General features: G+C 40.3%; 1 protein-coding gene across 3 annotated transcripts in view; it reads right to left on the reverse strand.

Moving 5' to 3' along the window:
• Positions 1-1533: 1533 nt before the first annotated feature.
• The window catches only part of FAM120C (family with sequence similarity 120 member C), a 96823-nt gene continuing 76239 nt past the window's right edge, over positions 1534-22117 (reverse strand). Inside the window, exons 11-17 of one of the 3 annotated variants that reach the window (XM_066249358.1) lie at positions 17349-17463; positions 14083-14292; positions 12492-12693; positions 10562-10700; positions 10140-10197; positions 8775-8820; positions 6253-6384 (exon numbers count right to left, since the gene is read on the reverse strand). In XM_066249358.1, coding sequence (XP_066105455.1) covers positions 8776-8820; positions 10140-10197; positions 10562-10700; positions 12492-12693; positions 14083-14292; positions 17349-17463 — 769 coding nt within the window. In that variant the 3' untranslated portion in view covers positions 6253-6384; position 8775. Of the gene's footprint in view, positions 6385-8774; positions 8821-10139; positions 10198-10561; positions 10701-12491; positions 12694-14082; positions 14293-17348; positions 17464-22117 lie in introns of those variants that run through there. The other 2 variants (XM_066249357.1, XR_010727825.1) reach the window with 2 other exon arrangements.

Below are 22117 nucleotides of genomic sequence, written 5' to 3' on the forward strand. Positions count from 1 at the left end.
ACATTTTCAAAGGTGTTTTAGCTGTCCCTGATCTAGTCATCTAACACTTACTAAGTGCATGCTGGGTGATTGGTGTCAAGAAGACAGAAACAAACAAACAAACAAACAGAAATAGAATACAGCCGTCCCTCGTCATATCACGGTCTCACTGTGTCATGGATTTTTAAATTGTATATATCTAATTTTGTATTGCAGTTTTTTTGCTCTGTTGCGGGATTTTGCGGTATCTAGGTATTTTTATATATTTATTATTATTTTAATTATTTTGGGGGTATGGCAACCAGCGAAAAATCAGCATTTTCTAGCCTAAAAAGTTGAAAACAATATAAAAAATATATAAAGCCTTAAATATATATATATATATATATATATAAATAATAAAATAAATGTAAGGTCGCTACTTCATGGATTTTTGCCTATCGTGGGGGGTTCTGGAACCTAACCCCCGTGACAGACGAGGGACCACTGTAGTTTCATTAAATAGAAGGGGTGGCTGAAAGTGAGGCTAGAGAAGCAGTCAGAGGCCACATCATGAAGGGACCATGGAAGTGGGAGTGCAGCATGTTAGGACAGATTACTCTGGAAGCCGATAAGCATGGTAGATTGAATCAGTGGCTCTTAATGTCTTGACGGTCACAGATTTCTTTAAGAGCCTGAAAAACGGTATGGGCCTTTTCACCAGGAAAAGGTACATATACTTAGACACAAAATGTTGCTTACAATTGCCTGGTTAGGGAGACTGGAAAACATCTTCAATAACTCAGGTGATACATGAACAGGCCGAGATTAAGCCATGATAGCAGGGACAGAAAAGATACAGATGTGAGCCTGACCTGTGGTGGCGCAGAGGATAAAGCATCGACCTGGAACACTGAGGTTGCTGGTTCAAAACCCTGGGCTTGCCTGGTCAAGGCACATATGGGAGGGAGTTGATGCTTTCTACTCCTCCCCCCCTTCTCTCTATCTCTCTCCTCTAAAATAAATAAAAAAAAAACCCCTGGGCTTGCCTGGTCAAGGCACATGTGGAGGTTGATGCTTCCTGCTCCTCCTCCCGCCCTTCTTTCTCTCTCCCACCGCCTCTCTAAAATAAATACATTTAAAAAAAAGAAAGAAAAGATACAGATGTGAGAAACAGAAATATGGCTGAGTGTTACTAACAGATCTTACACGGTTTGAGAAATGAGGGAAAGGCATGAGTGTAGGATAACTCCATTGGTTTGTAGTTTAGACAACTGAGTAGAAGGTAGTGTCTGGCACTCATGGAAAGGAGTAGGCTTCCGAAGAGAGGATGGGTTCAGTTTGGGCAATGTTGAGTCGAAACTGCCTTTAGAACATCCAAATAAAGAAGTTCAGCATGAAGCAAAATATGCCCTTCCTTTTGATGATTCTCATATTGGTTCTTTTGCCCTGATATTCAACTACAAATGGATGCCAAATCTCTGAGTAACACTTTTGCATTGAGACAAATATATTCTCCATTTGCAGAAAAGGATCCAGAAGGGAGAGGACAAATTAAACTTCACACACCCAAAATTATTTAACAACTTTTTTTTTACTAAAAGAATAGTTTCAATAAGCACTGTAAGTTTCTTTCCATTGCATTAACAGAACAACAGACCAATTTCCATCACAGAACAACTCCTGAGACATTTTCACTCCTTTCTGAAACACTTCCATTAACTCCTGCAGTTTTCCCTAAGAAGCATCCATTCAAACTTACATTAATAAACTATGGAGCTTTTGTGATGAGGTGGGCCAAAAAGGCAGGGAATTTGGAATTTGGGAGTGGAAAACAGACATACATATTATCCATCCACTAAACACACTGTCAAGAGCACAGGAGAAGAGATATTAACACAGGAAAAATTATGAAAGAATTTACTTTTGTCAATAACATCATTTATCAGGGAGCACAAAAAACATTGACTCCTTGCAGTTAACATGTCTTTACCTAGTATGTTATTCTAAAAATAGATTAAAATTAAAAAAACAATGGGAGGGGAAGTGTCTTCTGGGAAGTAACTAAAAAGAAGTCATCAGATTTGGCAGGGTTATGAAAGAAAATCTGAAATGTTTAATTTGCTTCATTTACATGGAAATTCACTAGTTATTAGTTACTACCAACACGGACAAAAAGAGTATCTATAAAAGTACAAGGGCAATGTCAAAAGCTGAAATGGGCACCCTAGCACAAGGGATCTTTTATGTTGCTTTTATCTTGGTAAAGATGATTTTGTAAAAAAATGAAGTTATCTTCTTAGAACATCAAAACAACCTCTGGCAATACTGAAGAAAATGATCAGTTACAGGAGAATAGGTACACTGAGCTCTACCTGCACCAGCAGACTACTGCAATAAGCCAAGGGGAAAGAAAACAAAGTCAAATAAAGAAAATGCCAAAGTCACTAGAGGGAGCAAAACAGAGGGTGACACAATGAAACAGTGAAAACTTAACCCCCGCCCCAAACCCCAGGCATATTTAGGAAATATGCATCAGGAAGTGAACAAGTATAATGATTAAACCTTAGTAGAATTATACTAACTACTTTAAACTATGGTCTACTTGTATTGTCATTTCAAAGAAGGGGGTTCTTAGATGCTGAAAGGGTAGCACTGACACTTCTAAGTTCCAATGGACTGGATCACTATAACCAAACAGTGACTTCCACATTCTTTCTACCCTACATAAGCATTCCTCCCGCCCACATTAACCATCCTCCCCAATGCCTTGTCTGGTTGTTTTTCTTAATGATCAAATATATATATATATATATATGTATATATATAGTGACTTGGCCAACAATGCCAGAAAATCAAGATGGAGACAAAAACCAAACGTCACTAGCTAAAGCAAGTGCCATTTCTAGGGCTTTAAAATCTACACAAAATTCTACTGAGTCAGAATGAAATGATGCAAGTGAGCAGAAGTTTGTCAGACCTGGTCCAGACCAGACTGGCCACTGAATAAGGGTGGGAGTTATAGGTTGACCCCAAGGCACACCAGCAGAAATCAAGAACTGCAGCCCTTGGGTATCAGTGTCTACATATAACCAAGGGGCATTTGCTTGTGGCCCTATAAAGTAAGGGGTCATTTCTGGGGGATCCTATATGACTTTGTTCAAGAGAGGCCACATCATCATCAGAAACAGGGCCTCAAGTGAAGGATGACAGTCTCTTTAAGTGGTATTCACAGCAAAGATCAGATCTGCCTTTCCCAATTTGTCCTCCAATTAGAAAAGTTCATCTCCTAGTAATGAACCGTAGTCTTTCTGGCTTTAAATTGTGTATTTTGGCAGATGAATTAAAATATATGAATATGGTCCTTTATGGTTCTTTTTTATAACGTTCTAAATCCAAACTGCTGAATCTAAATAAAAATCAAGGTTGGAAGCAAGCCACTTGTTTCACCCTGGGCCAGACTAGGAGAAAGTGGAGGATTGTGGAAGGGAGAAAAGTAAGCCTCTTGGCAAACTGGAATCACCCCTGTAAGCAGCAATTATACTTCTCAGCATGAATGCCTACAAAACAAGAAGTCTCCTTAATGCTGTGAGAGTTAACAATACTGTCATTTGATTGTATCAGATAGGTTCAAGATGCACAGAAACAGCAACTGAAGAAAATACCTTTCTATGTAACTCCAAGTACTTCCTTATCAGAAAATGGAAAGCTAGATAGATTTAATTTAACACAGCTCAGTGACTCCGGTTACTTTTCGAGCTCCTAAGGATTCCTCCCTCTGTGGCTCCAGAAAGAAATTTCCAAGTCATCTAAGTTCACTACTAAATCCCTCTCTTTCTGGATACATAAGTCCTAAACTTCAAGATGTTGTGAAAGTTTGAGCAGGTGCAAGAGAAGAGGGGGGGACCAAATTAGGGGAGCACATTCCAAAGAGGAAGTTTTTGTACACAATGTTCCTGGTTATATCTGGCTAGGTATGCACTCTTGTCATCCTGCTTTGGTTACGTAAAAAGTGTCTGGGCACGGGAGAGGCATTCTAGGGCCCCTTTCCCCTGCAATTTGTAGGTTCTCTTAAACTGGCCAGACTAGGATAAAGCAGTCTGAGACTTTTCAATCTCTCATGATACACTAATTGTAAGTGGGCAATGTGCAAACAGCATTCTGGTTGTCTGGAAAAAAAAATCACCAAGGACCTGCAGTGGGTCAAAGTGCATGGGGTTTTTCAGAGAGAGAACCCTTCTAGCGGTCTAGTCAGGTGAATTTCTGTAGAAATGGTACTTCTTGGGCAAGAAAATCAGAAAGCCCAAAAGGAGGTGTGTGATGCTGAAAGCCTCAATTCTTGAATCAAGACACAATGCTAATATGTCACAAGCCATGTTCCCATCCCTCAGACTTAGACTGCTAAGGAGGGAAACTAGAAATGCAAGGTTGTCTCAAGAGTATCTATGGCAAGGAGGAATAGCCTCTTTGTCCTAGGCAGATTCTGGCCTCACCAAGGGCTAAGAAACCTTTTACAGAATACCCCTAAAGGCCCAGGCCAGAGTCCTTCCTTGCGAAGCAAATGAAAAGATCCAGTAGTCAAAATGTCAATGAACAAATGAAACAATCTAGCCATGTAAAATCCAATTGTCAATTTCTTCACACTTCCCTACCCCATCTTTCCAATGCTAGTCTTCTCTCCTTCAGGTATTTATGGCAATCAGTTGTAGCCTGAGGCCAGTATAATCCTGGAGTTCCAGATGAGACTTCTTCTAAATTGGCTGCAAGCCCTGGTATCACCTCCCTCCCGCTTCTTCTCTATGATCCAGGCAGCTCCTTCATAAGGAAATGCTCAGATCTTCCCAATCCCATTCCAACCTCCTGTTTTCACCATATGGGATGTGAGGGCTCTGTTCAATATTAAGCTTGTGACAACCCAACTGTGTGTTGTTCTGAACAGGCAATCTCTGGATAGTACCTTTTGTCTGCTTTAGAGAATCCCATCTTCTTATAATTGTGATAAGCTGTGACTTAGTAAGGATTTTAAAGTGTGGTTTTTTGAAACCCACCACTCCATAGCAGTGGAAGTATTTCTGTGAAATTCCGTAAATCCTCTGGGACATCACCATGTATGTATGTATGTATGTATGCATGCATGCATCTATCTATCTATATGTAGATAGATAAACACACACACACATATACATATACTTATATATATAAAATATGTATAGATAAATAGATCTGTCTCTTTATATAAAGGGTATGTGCACGCATATAGATACATGCATTCATATATACATCCTCACACACCCACATACAAAGGCACGTGCACGTGCACACGTGCACGCGTACACACACACACACACTCTTTTGAGTTCCCTTTCGTACTCAGTTTCATCACATTGACTCCCACCTTTTCAGGGTGTGGGCAGCAGGGAGTGGGTGAACTGCACCACATCTTCTATTTTACAAATAATGCATTCGTTCAGAGGCAGGAAAAATCTGCCTAGTACTTTTTTTTGACTCACTCGAATCCCCCAGTACAAAGGCCATTGGTAGTTTTTTTTTAAATGTATAAAATAAAATAAAAACTAAAATAAAATAACCAATACTACCTCACTTCCCTGAAAACATCTACCTATCTGACAGGCCAGCGCTAGAGGCAATGGTACAAAATCCTAGAATTGGGTGAGTGGGGAAAGGGTGAGGAGGTGGACACTGATTATATACAAAGGCCCCACTACTTCACAGAGCAATAGTCAGGAAGCTATCGACAGTTGTTCCTACTACCTCATGGGTTTTATAAATGAGTATCATAATGAAGACTCAGAAAACCAAAGCTGGAACTTTTCTATGTAGGGCCTTATGTGATGACACCAATATTTTACAGTTACTACCTACCTAGGCTAGGCTCCCAGGGGAGGTAAAGGGATTACTGGGATTTTATATTAAATTTGACAATAGGAGCTAGTCCTGTTGCCATTCATTTTTGACCAGGGCTTCCCCAAAGCAGACCACTAGGTCTGGAGGCCCAGAAAAAAATGGGAAAGAAAATAAAATGGGTATAACAGGACATCCAACAAAATTTTGGCTAAATCTAGGGTAAGCATTTATGTCCTCTAACTCGGGCCTAAAATCAGAAAAGTCTGTGTTTTCCCCTCTTCCTGATCTGGTAAATCCATCTGCAGCTTCTTATTCCTCTTTTTGTGCCACAGTTCCCAACTTCTGCTCTCCCAGGTGGCTCTTCTCCCCATTCTTCACAGGAAAGTAGCGGTTACCATCACTACACATGCTGCTGTCTCTGGATAAGGCACACTGTGATGGAGCTGGAAGGTGATGATCACTCTTTTCTTCCTTGACCAATGTGCCACTGTTTCCATTTATCTGTGAGTGGGACCGACTCTGCTGAGGCTCCAGGGGTTTAGAAACTCCATCTGAAGTGCCCTGTGTCAAAAATAGAGATACTCAGTGGAAATGGTAATCCCATACTGGCTGACCCTAAGCATGTTCATAGATTAGCCTGCAGAATCTGCTTCAGTTCTTCAAAGCCACCAGAAAGCTCAAAGCATATTTAACATCTAATATGTTCTCATACTGTGTGCTAAGAACTGAGGGTGACAACATATGGATCTGACCAAAATCCAATGGCAGTGACAGCATCACAATAATGACACAGCTACAATTTACAAGCTTAATGATATATTTTTCTGATACTAATGGGAATGCTAAATGGTAGCTATTATCGTGCCCCATTTACAGATGAGGAGCTGAGGTTCAGAGATTAAAGTAACGTGCTCAGGGACACCCAGATAGAATGAGATGGAAAGCAGTGGGACCAGAATTCCACTCCAGGTCAGGCAGCCTCTAAACTGCCATGCAGTGCTGTCCAATGCTGACAGTTGGACATGTAAATGAAAGGGAAAAAACCCCAGGAGACCTATGTGCAATATTCCTCAGAATCTTTTATAACTAAAAACATCATATGTTTTTCATTTCAGGAATGTGACTGTTTTGAAATGCTAATGACATGAATTGCATTACCTTATAGTGTAGTGCTGGCTCTCAATGAATGTCATTAGGAAATAATAACAGCTTGATTACTAAGTGGTTAGGCATGACAGATACTCTGATGCTCCTTTTACAGAGAAGACAGATGACACTCAAAAAAGTAAAATGACTTGTCCAAAGTCACTGGCATACCTAGACTTGCATCCAAGTCTGTTTGACTCCAAAGACTTTGTTCTTTCCATTATGATATAATACATAATGGAAATCTAATCCCCGTTGAATAGGTGGTTAATTATAAATAATAACTATTTTTTATGGAGTACTTCCCATGTTCCCGGCTCTGTGCTAAACACTACATACATCATCTCATTTAACACTCATAACAACTCTCTGAGGTAGATACCAATTTCTCCATTTTACAGCTGAGAAAACCAAGGCACGGAGAGGTTAAATAACTTGTCTAAGATCAAAGAACTAGTAAGTGGCAGAGCCTTTTACATTTTACATTTTAAAATCTAAATCACTTGACTCTAAAGCCTGTACAACATGGGTGCCGCTGTGAACTGTTACTCAAGAACCTGGAAATAAGACCGGGCCAGGGAGCTTAGTTGGTTAGTCATCCCAATACTCCAAGGTTGTGGCTTCAGGCACATACAAGAATCAACCAACGAATGCATAAATATATGTAACAAAATATCGATGTTTCTGTTTCTCTCTCCTCTCTCTCTCAAATCAATTTTAAAAAACTTTTGAAAAAAGAATCTGGAAATAAGATGAAACTAGTACAATTCCACACAATGGATGGAATTAGCCACTTGGGGGAGCCAACAAAGTGAGCAAACCATTAAAAATAAGTGACTTAGAATTTGAAAACACACAAAATTCCAGTGGCCTAGGAATACTCTCAAGAAGACAGGACTATAATGTAAGCAGATTTAATAAGCTAGAACAATATATTATATCAAACTCTGAAGAAAGGGTGACTGAACAGAAAAAGAGTTAACAAGGCAATCAGCAGCAGCTCCATCCAGAAAAGATGCCTTACCTAAAAACAAAGTCAGTAGGAAGATTTCCTTGACCAGGCTACCTCTAGAACAGTGGTCCCCAACCTTTTTTGGGCTATGGACTGGTTTAATGTCAGAAAATATTTTCACAGACCGGCCTTTAGGGTGGGACGGATAAATGTATCACATGACCGAGACAAGCGTCAAGAGTGAGTCTTAGATGGATGTAACAGCGGGAATCTGGTCACTTTTAAAAAATAAAACATTGTTCAGACTTAAATATAAATAAAATGGAAATAATGTAAGTTATTTATTCTTTCTCTGCAGACCGGTACCAAATGGCCCATGGACCGGTACTGGTCCGCAGCCTGGGGGTTGGGGACCACTGCTCTAGAGTACATAATAGTGCCCCCAGAAATCTTAGCCAAGAGAAACTTAGCATGACCTACTATCCCTTGTTTTCTCATCTGTGACATAAAATAATAGCATCTAATTTCATAAGCTCTTGTTCAGTTCAGGCACTCACTGTAAAGTACTTAGAACATGTTGTGCCCGGCACTGTAAAAACTCACTAAAAATCAGCTACTTTTATTGTTCAGATTTCATATCCCCAAGCAAACTTCTGATACCATGGCCTCCCTTGGAGTTTTCACTTAAAGAAAAAAAGCTCTGACAGACACAGTTAAGAGCATATCACTAGAGGCAGTTAATCACAGGTCTAACTTCTTGTTTCTAACAATTAGTGTTGCTATATTTTGTTGGAGTCACACAGCACAGGGCTTTGGATTCAGCTCAGGCTGAACTGTCAACTCTGATACTGACTTTATAGATGATTTTGGGCGTCATTCCTCTGATCCTCAGTTTCCTTCTGTTTAAAATAATGAATATTGAAAATGAAATAATGAATAATAAATACTTCAAATGAATTTATAAGCATAGAATAAAGTAAGCATATACTATATCATGGTAATTATTTCTTCTCATCATAACTCAGTAACTTTACCTTTTACTCCCTCCTTTCTTGTTGCCCAACCCCCCCCCCCACTCTTTTGGACAATAGCTACATACTATTTCTGCAATCCTGGTTGATATGAGTCAAGCACTGAGAGATGGACCCACTCTTATTGTACCATAAATATGAGATTTTTCAGACTATATATATGGAATGATCAGACCTGAATCATGGTCAATTCCCCAAGGCTGTATTACCTTATGGGAGCCTATCTTAGTGACTAGTTTTCCTTACTAAATAGCTTCTGGAAAGAGTTGAGAAGCTTTGGTAAAATCACAAAGTTATTGCTCTCTGGCTTTGAAGTGCATTACAAAATGTTTTGTTTGGGGGACGTACCATTCTAATTCCATTTCTGGCTGAAAATAACATTAAAGCAAATCTGTATTCTTTGAGAAAACATTAGACAATGGGGGTTAACACGGGTTCAGTGAGGGCTGGCTGTATACAGGAGAGCTGATCTGAGACTGAGAACTGACTATAAAGTTCCCCTGCACTATGGTCTAGTCAGTGATCCTTGTGAGGATTAGAGACTGAATGCAAAATCTTTGCTTGGTAGAAAGTATGCACTCAAGAAATGGTAGCTGCTATACTATGAGGAGCCCAGCAGTCTGAATCTTATATGAGACTTTGGATCACTACAAGAATAGGCTTTCATATTTGTGGGGGAGGACCATGTCCACAGAAGACCAATGGGGACTGTGATCTAATTCAAAGTGCAGATTAGAAGACCATTCTAAACCATTACAAATAAGCAGAATGGTAACACCTCTTCCCCTTGCATATTCAGCTAAAGCCAAAGTCCAGTTTTCTATGTATCTCAGGTAGAACCCAGAAGCACAGGCATGATGCTGACAATTCCACTGTTAACCTCACTCTGGCCCCTTTAAGGCTGCATGGAGCATATGTTATGCTACCTAAAGGTTTTTGTGACACAGTACCTAGTTTCCATCTTGTGGCCTTACTGAGTGAAAAAGATAATATGGCACTTTGCAGCCCTGTGGAAATAGCCTGGGCAGTCAAACCCTCAGTATACAACTAGAGCAGGGCAATAAAATCAAATGCCGGGAGAAGCTAGGAAAACTCTCAGGTTTCCTGCCTAATCAGATCTCTTGCAATTTAGCTGAAAAGGTAACAGGTATCAAACAGAAGCTAAATAGACTCAAAAAGATACTTACTTGTTTATTTCCTTTTTTATGTCCTTTGGATCCTCTACCAGTCTGTTCTTTTCCATGCCTTTAGAAAGTGAGGGGAAAGCGATCATGAGGAACATATAAAGCCCATACCCCAACTTTCCTTAGCTAACTACTCTCCTACTCTCGTAAGTTAGATGCCCTTCCTCTGTGCTACCACGGTAAATCTCTCTTTCACTTCTATATTATACTAAATTGTTCTGTAACCCATGTCCTCCTCTGAGGAAAAATCTTTTTCATCGAGGCAGGGCATTTAGTATATGTTTCCTGAACTAAACTGAAAACTGGCTTTAAAAATGAAAATTTGGTTAATGCCTCTTCCCTTAATATCAAGATTCAACAGCTGGGCATTTTCCCAAGGGTACCTTGATAGACACTAACTCATACCAACCCATGCGAGTACATACCCCTTTCCGGGCCCACCGACAGACACCACTTGCATGCCAAAGGAGCCTCGGCCCCTGGAGGACCTGCTGCCAGCCCACTGGCCCACAACCATCCCAGCAATCTCTAGTTTTCCTCCTTGGGGTGGGATTGGATGGAGACCTAGAAAGAGAGGAAGAATGACAATAATTAGTGGTAAGTGTAAGGTACTATACAAGTGAAACAACAAAGGGTCATGGTGGAAGCAAAGTTAGGGTCAGAGGGTTGAAGATCTGTGCATAGTCACTTTAGCAAGCGGGCTGTGGATGATTCATTTTTCAACTACAGAGCCTGGCTCAGAGTAGGCATTCAATATTTGTTGAGAGAATGAATGCCTTATAATCTAATTATTGGAAAATTATAGGCCAAAACCACTTTTGACTTAAATACATATCACTAATCACTGAGGGATTTGCCAACCAACCAAATGAAACTGATAATAATGAAACTAAACTAATAGTATTTTATCACTACAAAGCAAAAATAGCAATAGTTGAAAACCAGACCGAGTTCAAGACAAGGTAGCCTATCTCTTTAACAGAAAATTCCAACTCTCTGTGTGTGAGCTCACAGACACAGAACTTTGTAATCCAAAAGGAATCCTCCATAGTATACAGATTTCTAGTAAATCTTAAATTTTAGTGTATGGAGAAAATCCAAATGTTAATCCTTCACTCGTTCAGCAATTCATTAGTAAAGAGCCCTTCATCTACATAAAAGTAGGAATCTAAAGGACTAGAGCACTAACTAGTCCTAAGAGGGCATTTGGGGGAACCTTGTGGCCTTTCAGGAGGCAGGAGGCTCCTCATGAACCACTTGTAACTGGAAACTAAGCATCGCTGGGACTTGAGGCATTGGTGAGGACCTCCTAAGAACCTGGTCTTAATTCTGTCTTCTGAGACACAATAAAATCAAGAAGCAAAGAATGAGAGTAGAGAGCCATAAGTCACCTTCAGAGAATGAAATAAATGGCTGCCTCCCTGGTTTGTAAGACGTGAGCATTACCCGACTGAACAGACATCACACACTGTTCATCTAAGCAGAGCCTTAAGCTAAATATCCATACTGAATTCTGCAACCCTTAATTTAACAAACTTCAACTCCCAAATTTATTTTTAAAGTGACAAGCAATAGACAACAAACGCCTTCAACCACAGCAACCATAGCAATGACATCCCTACCTCATCACAGAATCTCCATATTTTATGTTAAAATGTCCCCATTAAAGTATCTTATTTTACCAGGGGACAGGTTGTTTGCAATCATCAGGATCAGTATCTGAGCCACCTAAGCATGACAGTCTATTCATCATTAAGCTGCAGCTCAGGTGTCACCATAATTTAATAATTTATACATGTTTGTGGTGTGGGTGTGTGTTTTCCCAACTAAGCTGCATGCCTTGGAGGGTACGGTCTGTAACTTATTTCTCTCTGTGCTTCTGAAAATGTATCAGATCTACCCCCAGAGTGGGTAGATGCGTACGTACATCATGCTATGGTCATCTACTCTTAACTCACTTTCTTCCTGCAAGCTCCTCTGTATATCTGCCTAATGAGACTGAGAGATCAAACCAGCAACCATGAAGATCCAGTTCACATGAGTTATAGTTCTTAGAAGTAATTAAGTGGCTCCTAGTTTCTGCACCAGCTACATCAGGAGTTTGGCTGGTGAGGGTCGAATTCTTAGGGACTGTCTACCTGCATGGACAGCAGTCTGGGAAGCCAGTGGATATTCTTCCCCAGGCTATGGCCTTCTATCTCAGTAAGCTCCTCTGCAAACTACCACGACACAGCACACATGGCGAGTGAGATACTATATATGTGGCACTGCTAATTCTGTAACTGGCAATAATTACTGGACTGGTTATCATGAAATACATTGAGGATGACAAATACCTCATTCTTAGGTACTGACCTGCAAACCCCCGGCTCCTTCCTTGAGGGGGAAGTGGCATTGAGCCCATGGCTCGGGAATAAATTGAAACAGGATAGAGAGAGGGCACCATGGGAGGCACAAAAGTAGGTGATGGAAGCAGAGCAGAAGGCGGCGGATGGTTCATGTTGACTCCTTCAAGGATACTCTGTCTCATCTTTTCCACTTTGGTTGCCAAGTCAGCCTTCAAACGAGGAACAGAATAATAATAGCAGCTGCTATTTTTCGAACTTCTATGTTTCAGGCATGGTATTTACTGTGCACTCTAGGCATAGTCTTACAAGTCTATTCCCATTAAGGGAATCAGGCCTGGAGTTAAATGGCTAAGGTGACACACTCAGGAAAGCCTGTGTGGCTCCAAAGCCCCCACTTTTCATATGACACCACACTGCCATCATACTAGTTCTAATTAAGGACTTGTGAGGCATATTGACTAGGTCAAGGAAGATTAATATAAGTATTTACTGATTGTCTATTACATGGAAAGCAAGGGGCTAGGTCATATTTTTTTTAAAGATTTTATTTATTATTGATTTTAGAGAGAGGAGAGAGAGAAAGAGAGAGAAAAAGGGGGATAGAAGTGGTAAGCATCTACTCGTAGTAGTTGCTTCTTGTATGTGCCTTGACTGGGCAAGCCTGGGGTTTCAAACCAGCGACCTCAGCACTTCCAGGTCAATGCTTTATCCACTGCGCCACCACAGGTCAGGCATGGGATAGGTCATTTTTAAGATGGAAGAAACAGAATTAGGTCAAAGACAGAAGAATAAAACCCTGACATACACAAAGCCTCCCAACCTTCTCCTCCATACCCAGGATCAGTGAGCCTGACCTGTCTAGGGTAAGTCCATGCCTCTAGTCCAGAGGTCGATGAACTTGCTCTGAAAAGGGCCAGATAGTAAATATGGCTTTGCGGGCCATATGGTCTCTGTTATAACTATTTTACTCTGCCATAAACAATTGAATGTGTCTGTGCTCCAATAAAACTGAATGAAAATAAAATCTCCAAGGTTTTTAATCTGGCGTAGTCTGACGACCCCTGCTCTAGTCCTTCAGCTCATTCCCCCCAAATGGATAAAGGAGTAAGCCAATAGATTTTTCCCTTGCCTCCCCTCATCTTTACCAAAATTTCATTGAACAAAACAACAACAAACCTGCTTCTACCCTGTTATCTACCTCACTACCCTCTTCTATTTTTAAACATAATTCCTTTACAAAAAAAATCATCACTTGCAAAATTGTCTCACAGTTTTTGTAAACAAGGGAGATGAAATTCTAAGAATTGGAAGGAAGACATAGTCTATCTGAGTATTCCATAGGGAAAAACAGTCATAGTAAGAAAAGTAATATAAAAAAACATGAAGCTCATAAGAAAACTTTCTACCATATGATTTTAAAAGATGTACATCAGACTCTGGGCCTTTGGGACCATCACTGATCCATCAGGTCAAGGTCAAATACATTTCCCCCCTTCTGCTCCCTCCCTCCCAATGTTTCTGCTGTGCTCCCCGCCCTGCCCATTCATCCCCTCAGCAGAGCAGAGATAGCTCTTCGCAGCTGCCAGACATGCTGGTACCTGGCCATCACAAAGCTCAACTAGGGATACTCGTTCTCGGCCTGCTTTAATTAGCTTGCTCTGGAACAGTTTGCCATCGAAGTAGATCCAGGGGCAGCAGTGCTCCCAAGGGACTGGCTGGCCACAGGCATCATTAGCAAACAGAGCTGTGTCAACCCCACTCATGAAGAGGGCAGCAAGCTGGATCCCTCGGGCATCCAGTTTCTCAATCTGAAACCACCACAAAAAAAAACACAAAAAAACCTACTATTAGGAAATTAAGGTTATTGGTTACATATACTCTTATTTCGGTTATGCTGATTATTCCAGTTAAATTTGAACATGTTACCTTTCAATAAAGACATTTGACTTCACAAGCAGCTTCTATCCATGTCTTTCCCCGAGATGGTTTGAAAGACACTCATTACAAAAAAAAAAAAAAAAAGACATTAGCTTCGAAACTTTAAAAAAAAGAACCAATTGAGGTTTCTAGGGGTTTTTTTTTGCTTGTCAAATTGGAAAAAAATTTAAAAAACCAAAAGACCAAAAAAACACCCAATGCTGATGAGGATGCAATGAAATAAATGGGCATGTTCATACAAATCTGATGAGGAATGTATATTACAATTAAGCAATATACATCTAGAACTTTGAACATGTTCATGTTTGTGGACTCAAATACTACTTCTAGGAATCTATTCTAAGGAAATAGAAATGTGAACAAAGCTCTATGCATACAAATGTTAATTTTAATATTACATATCATAGGGAAAAACAAGAAAACAAAGGCCAACATTATAATAATTAAATGATACATCTTATTATGATAAAGTATTCTCTAAAATTTTTACGACAGAACATATATGCTATGTTAAGTAAAAAACAATATGTAATTAGGTAAGCATAATCTCAACTATGTAAAAAATGCATGACAAAAGACTGGAAGAAATCATCAAAATTTTCACAGTGGTTACCTCAAGTTGGTGTGCTAGGTGGCTTTAATAGGAAAGGGGGCCATTCTTTCAGGTTCCCTCCTAGGTGTGGTCTGGAGTCAGTAACTGCTATAGGACTGAGCAATATCACGTTTATAGTAAAAAAGACCATGCATTATTTGTCTTAGCCTGTTTCATTTTTCCCTTAGTTGACCTCACTTAAATTAAGACTTCAAGTCTTGTTGGACTTGATCTTCTTTTAGTTTATCTTAGGGGCTCAAAGGTTCATGGCTACTGAAGTTGGGAGAGGGGTATCTTGAATTAACAGTTAACATTTATTGAGTATCTGAGGCACCATTCTAAGTGTTTTGCATCTATTGTTTGATTTAATATCCTCATAACCCTACGAGTAAGAAAACTAAAGCTTGAGAAGTTATACAACCTGCCCAAGATTACACAGCTCAGAAGCCAGGCTACAGAACCTGCCCTCTAACCTACGATGTCCTACTACCTTCAGTTATAGGGTGGATTTATTTTCTCTTATGCTCTTCTAGTCTTCCCTCCAACAACCCAGTAAGTATTATTAAAAAGGAGAGTGTCCATCAGCAGATGAATGGATAATGAAGAGGCGGTAGAGACAATGGAATCTTCTTATTCAACCATTTGAAACAAGCAAATCCTGCCATTTGTTACAACACAGATGGACCTTGAGTGTATTATATATGTGAAATGAATCAGAGAAAGAGAGACTGTATGATTCAACTTACCGTATTTCCCCATATATAAGATGCACATTTGCCCAGAAACATTTGGGATCTAAAAACTAGGTGCGCCTTATACAGTGGTTGTAGATTTTTTTACTTTCATTTCTCGCTTTTTTGTGCTTGTTTTGCGTTTACTGTTAAAGACAGTGATTTGTCATTAGACACAGATGAAGACAAGCTAATGGATGCGAGCTTTTGTGTGTGTGTGTGTGTGTGTGTGTGTATGTGTATTTTTCCGAAGCTGGAAACGGGGAGGCAGTCAGACAGACTCCCGCATGCGCCCGGCCGGGATCCACCTGGCACGCCCACCAGGGGCGATGCTCTGCCCATCTGGGGCGTCACTCTGCCGCAATCAGAGCCATTCTAGCGCCTGAGGCAGAGGCCACAGAGCCATCCTCAGCGCCTGGGCAAACTTTGCTCCAGTGGAGCCTCGGCTGCGGGAGGGAAAGAGAGAGACAGAGAGGAAGGAGAGGGGGAGGGGTGGAGAAGCAGATGGGCGCCTCTCCTGTGTGCCCTGGCCAGGAATCGAACCTGGGACTCCTGCATGCCAGGCCGACGCTCTGCCACGGAGCCAACTGGCCAGGGCCTGGATGTGAGTTTTGACAGTGATAAGGAGCTGCATGAATTTTATGATGAATAAAACTTGAGTTCAAAAACTTTGTGTAATACATTTTCTTTTCAAATTTCGGGCCTCAAAATTAAAGTGCGTCTTATACATGGGGAAATATGATAGATGTGGAATCTAAAAACAAACAAACAAAAAAAACCCCAAACTCATAGAAAAAAAGATCATATTTGAGATTATCAGAGGTAAAAGCCGAGGGAGGAAGAGTTGGATAAAAGTGGTCAAAGGTACATACTTCAGTTATAAGATAAATAAGGACTAGGGAGGCGATTACAACAGGATGACTATAGCTAACCTGCTATATGACAGATAGGAAGGTTGTTCTAGGAGTAAGTCCTAAGAGTTCTCATCACAAAGAAAAATATACAGGGGTGAGCAAAAGTAGGTTAACAGTTATGAATATGTGAAACAATTTCTTATATTATTATTTACTAATTACTGTATTATTTTCTATACAAGCAACTGTAAACCTACTTCTGCCCACCCCTGTATTTGTAGTATCTATATGAGATGACAGATATGAACTAAACTTATTGTGGTAATCATTGTGTGATATATGTATCACTGTGCTGCACATCCTAAATTTAACACAGTGCTATATGTCAGTTATATCTCAATAAAAATGGAAAAAAAGGGAGACAGGTAAAGATTTACTCAGAGACAAAAAGGGGACACCAGGATAAGTCTCTGAAGTATATCTTAAAGAATCAGAAAATTTACCATGGTCTATGGGCCACAACTTATTTGTCTTGCATAATATCCATCTTTTCTGTCCATTCTCACCCATCGGCACGGGAGCAGTGTTACAGGCACTTCTTGATTTTCTTAATAGATATAATATTCGGCTAAAATAAATCAAACATTTACCTATAGAACTTATTCTTGTCCCCAGCTTCAGAAAAAAGAGCTAAAATAAAGGTATAAACTCATAAAAGAAAGAATTTAAATGAGGATGGGCTAAATCACCTTGAGTTCTTGAAGTTGATCTGGTTCGTAAAGCTGGGTAGATACTGCCTGTGCAAGGAATGTGTCTAGCTCATGGCGATGCAGGATTTGGCCACCAGGCCATTGAACCATGTACCTAGAAAACAAAAGCATTGTTATTAAGTCATAAAAGCTCATTTAAACTAAGACACTGTCATGGGCCAGATCTTAGGCTATGTTTTGGTGATTCCAGTGAAATAAAGTAAAAGAACCTCTGCCTTTGGTTATTGCATTCTAGGTAGTAGAGGAGACAGGCAAGTACACCAACAGTGACAAGACAGTGTGTTAAGTACCAAGATAGAAACATGCACAGGGTGCTATAAGAGGGCTATGAGTGGAAGAGTGAGGAAGGGCATCCTAAAAAAAAATTCAGCAGGAGCTGGATTTCAAAGAGCATATAAAAATTAGTGAGATAAAAGGCTGAGGAAAGAATGTTCTAGGTTGAGGAAATAGTATGAATGAAGGCATACAGCTGTAGAATTCAACATGATATACCAGGCTCAATAATGCTGGAGCAGCCCTGGCTGGTTGGCTCAATGGTAGAACGTCGGCCCGGTGTGTGGATGTCTCAGGTTCGATTCCTGGTCAGGGCACACAGGAGAAACGCCCATCTGCTTCTCCACCCCTCGCCCTTCTCTCTCTCTCTCTCTTTTCTCCTCCCCTTCTGCAGCCAAGGCTCGATTAGAGCAAGTTGGCCCCAGGGCGCTGAGGATGGCTCTGTGGCCTCTGCCTCAGATGCTAAAAAAAAGAATCTGGTTACAATGGAGCAAGGGCCCCAGATGGGCAGAGAGCATTGGCTCCTAGTAGGCTTGCTGGGTGGATCCTGGTCAGGCGCATGCGGGAGTCTGTCTCTGCCTCCCCTCCTCTCACTGAAATAATAAAAAGATAATAATGCTGGAGCTAACTAAGCAAGTTTGCAGTGACAGGAAACAAGATTCAAAAGTAGAACAAATCTTGGCCCTGGCCGGTTGTCTCAGTGGTAGAGCATCGGCCTGGTGCATGGATGTGCTGGGTTCAATTTCCAGTCAGGGCACACAGGAGAAGCAACTATCTCTTTCTCCACCCCTCACCCTCTTGCTTTTCTTTCTTTCTCTTCCCCTCTCACAGCCATGGCTCAATTGGAGTGATTTGGCCCAGGGCACTGAGGATGGCTCCGTGTCCTCTGCCTCAGGTGCTAATAATAGCTTGGTTGCTGAGCAATGGAGTAATGCCCCAGATGGGTAAAGCATCGCCCCATAGGGGGCTTGTCAGTTAGATCCTGGTCGGGGCGCATGTGGGAGTTTGTCTCTGCCTCCCCTTCTCTCACTTAATAATAAAAAAAAAGGGTAGAACAAATCATGAAGGGTCTTGAAAACAGTATTAAGGAATTTGGATGTTCATCCTGAAAATAAAGGAAGAGTTTCAGGATTGCCAGCAGGAGAGTGATACTGACTGGTTTGATACTGACTGACTTAGAGAGACAAGAAGTATGAATATCAGTTGGGAGACTACCAATCTTTGGCCAAAGAGGTCTGAACAAAGGCACTAGCTGATGGATGAAAAGGGGCAGGGGAGGGGACAAAGAGCTATTAAGAAGATAAACCCATAGGATTTTATTATGGGAGGGGGTAAAGCAAGGGAAGAGTCCCAGATTCCCAGAATTCTGGCTTAGGCAGATGGCTAGATGACAGAGTTATTCTCCAAGATAGAAAATCTATCAATAAAATAAATAAGTACTCATTGATAAGTATTTGAATTGAATTTCATGAATTGAATATGCCTTACTCTTCTGAGCATCGAGAATGCAGAAAGAGGAAGAGAAAGAGGTGAAAAAATACAAATACATCAGTACAAAGTCTAGTCCTTAGCTTCCTGAAGGCCCCACAAGATAATGTTCCTAATTACTGGACCTGTAGAATACTTCAGAAACTTGGCATTTAAAGCAAGAGCTAGTCTTTTCTGAGCAGTACATGAGATGGGTTCCCGGGGACTCTGCCCAGTTACTACTACTAGAAGGCAGTGTGGTGCCCTGGAAAGAGCCTGGGCTCTGAAGCCAGACAGCCTGGCTTCACATTTTTAGCCTCCTGTTCCTCACCAAAACAGAGCAGGAAGCTCCACACCATTCCTCTTTCTGTAAGCCTAAACCTGAGGTTGGCAAACTGTGGCTCGAGAGCCACATGCGGCTCTTTGTTCCCTTGAGTACAGCTCTTGCACAAAATACCATGTGCGGGTGCTACCTTGATAAGGAATTTACCTACCTATATATATATAGTTTAAGTTTAAAAAATTTGGCTCTCAAAAGAAATTTCAATCGTTGTACTGTTGATATTTGGCTCTGTTGACTAATGAGTTTGCCAACCACTGGCCTAAACCATCTAGTTAGTTCATGCAACAAGCCCTGCTTTTTTTTTTTTTTTTTCAGCGAGAGAGACAAAGATAGACAGACAGGAAAGGAGAGAGATGAGAAGCATCAACTCGTAGTTACAACACTAAGTATCTTGACAGTGGGTGGGGGACTTCAGCTGAGCCAGTGATGCCTTGCTCAAACCAACAAGCCACAGACATTTGGGGTTAAGCCGGCGACCTTGGAATTATGTTGATGATCCCACGCTCAAGCCAGTGACCCCACACTCAAGCCATGGAGCCCACACTCAAGCCAGCAACTTCAAGGTTTGGAACTGTGAATCTCAGCATCCCAGGTCAATGCTTTATACACTACGCCACCACCAGTCAGGCAAAAACAAATTCTTTACAAGTGCCCACATGAGTTCCCAGGAGTTCTAGAACCTTGTTAGATTGTCCTTGCCTTTGTCTTATTCATTATTCTGATATATTATGAACTATCTAGCATAGCCCATAGCATAAAGTAAGTATCAGTAAGTATCTATTAGAGGAATGACTGAATGCATCAATCAGGTCACACCACAAAAACCCACAAAAAACAGAAACAAACAACCAAACAAAAAAACCTCACAAAAATCCTCCAAAGCAGAACTTTACTGCCATATCCTGACTGCTCTGGAAGAAAAACTCACCTAACAGAGGTCCAAATTAGTCAAGTGTGGGAGACAGGCAGGCTCACAGAAAGACTAATACAACAGGACGGATGTGATTTATAAGCTGAACAAATTGTTCTTGATGCTCTAAGGACAGGGTAACTAAATTTGCCTGCTGGAATCAGAGAAGACTTCATAGAGAAGGGAACATTTCATTTCTCAGAGATTTGAGTTTTTAGTTCGGTTTGGCTTATACTTTAAGAGTAATGTAAACTTTTTCATGTCTCTAACCTTAGTATGGTGCATGGCAGAAGGGGTACTCAATAAGTGCTGAACAAATGAATATCAGTCAAGATATTCAAAAGGAAATGCTAGCTGTCTTTTAGCCAGCACTGCTCTTCAACCAGCTTTCAATGAATTATGAGACAGAGTGTGTAGGATGCAAGGAGTCGGAACAGTGAGAGGTTCATACACGAGACAGCAGGAAATAATTATTGAATTAACCAATATTTCGTGATGCATATCTGAGCTCTTTTTTAAATTATATGATTCCACTGGGGATTTTCTCTGGGAAAACTACAGCATTGCTATTTTCCCAAGGAAGTTCCTCAATCTCAATGACAAGATGGCATCTATATTATTACTATTAATAGTATTTACATTATTACACATACTATAAACAAGCATTATGTATTACATAATATATGCAGCAAACTACTAAGTCATTCAAAGGCATAACATTTACTAAATGTCTCTTGTATTCTAGAGACCTTGGCAGGAACTTTATATACATAGAATGTGGTAGCAAAGAATACGTACTTGGAGTCTGACATACTTGGTTCCAATCTAGGTTCCACTACTTCTATTCTGTGACTCTGGGCAAAAGCCTTACCCTAGGGGCTTCAGTTCACTCATCTCCAAAGTGGGGATAATACTGCCTATATCTCAAAAGGTGTAGTAAGTAAAGGAGAAAATGCATGTAAAAGCACTTAGCACAGTGTCTGGTACAGTAGCACTCCTGATTACCATTTGTAACTGAGCCAATTACAGTACAATCCTTACTTTACTGTTCTGGTGAAACCCTCATATCATATATTAAATTTCACACATACAACAACCTCTTTTTGTCCCATTTCTTTTATGTTGATCTCTCATGCAAGTACCATATAAACATCAATTTTAAATATTTTTCAATATTTGGTAGTCTCCCCTTTTACGCTATTTCTTTTCATTTTAAATAACATTTGAAATTTTATTCTTATTACAGAAGTTCAAGTTCATTCTCATTCAGAAAATATAAAATAAAAAGTATAAAGAAAATAAAAAAATACTGAAATAATTTGCACTCTCACCATTCAGATAAAACCACTCAAAATTGTTACAATTTTGGCTTTTTTCTTCCTAGCATCTCAAATCTCAATTTCTCTCTTTCATACTATGCATATATAGATTATTGTATCTTGCTTTTTTCACTCAACATTATGCTATGAGAATATTCCACACATTAAATACTTTATAAAAACATGACTTAATAACTGCCTGTTCATGTATCAATTGAAACATTCCTGTAATAATGAAAACTTACATATTCATACTATTTCTTATAAATAATACTACAAGTGCTGGTGAGGATGTGGAGAAAAGGGAACCCTCCTACACTGCTGGTGGGAATGCAGACTGGTGCAACCACTGTGGAAAACAGTATGGAGATTCCAAAAAAATTAAAAATCGAACTGCCTTTTGACCCAGTTATCCTACTTTTAGAAATATATCCTA

The sequence above is a fragment of the Saccopteryx bilineata genome, chromosome X, assembly GCF_036850765.1.
Source record: "Saccopteryx bilineata isolate mSacBil1 chromosome X, mSacBil1_pri_phased_curated, whole genome shotgun sequence".
NCBI lineage: Eukaryota > Metazoa > Chordata > Mammalia > Chiroptera > Emballonuridae > Saccopteryx > Saccopteryx bilineata.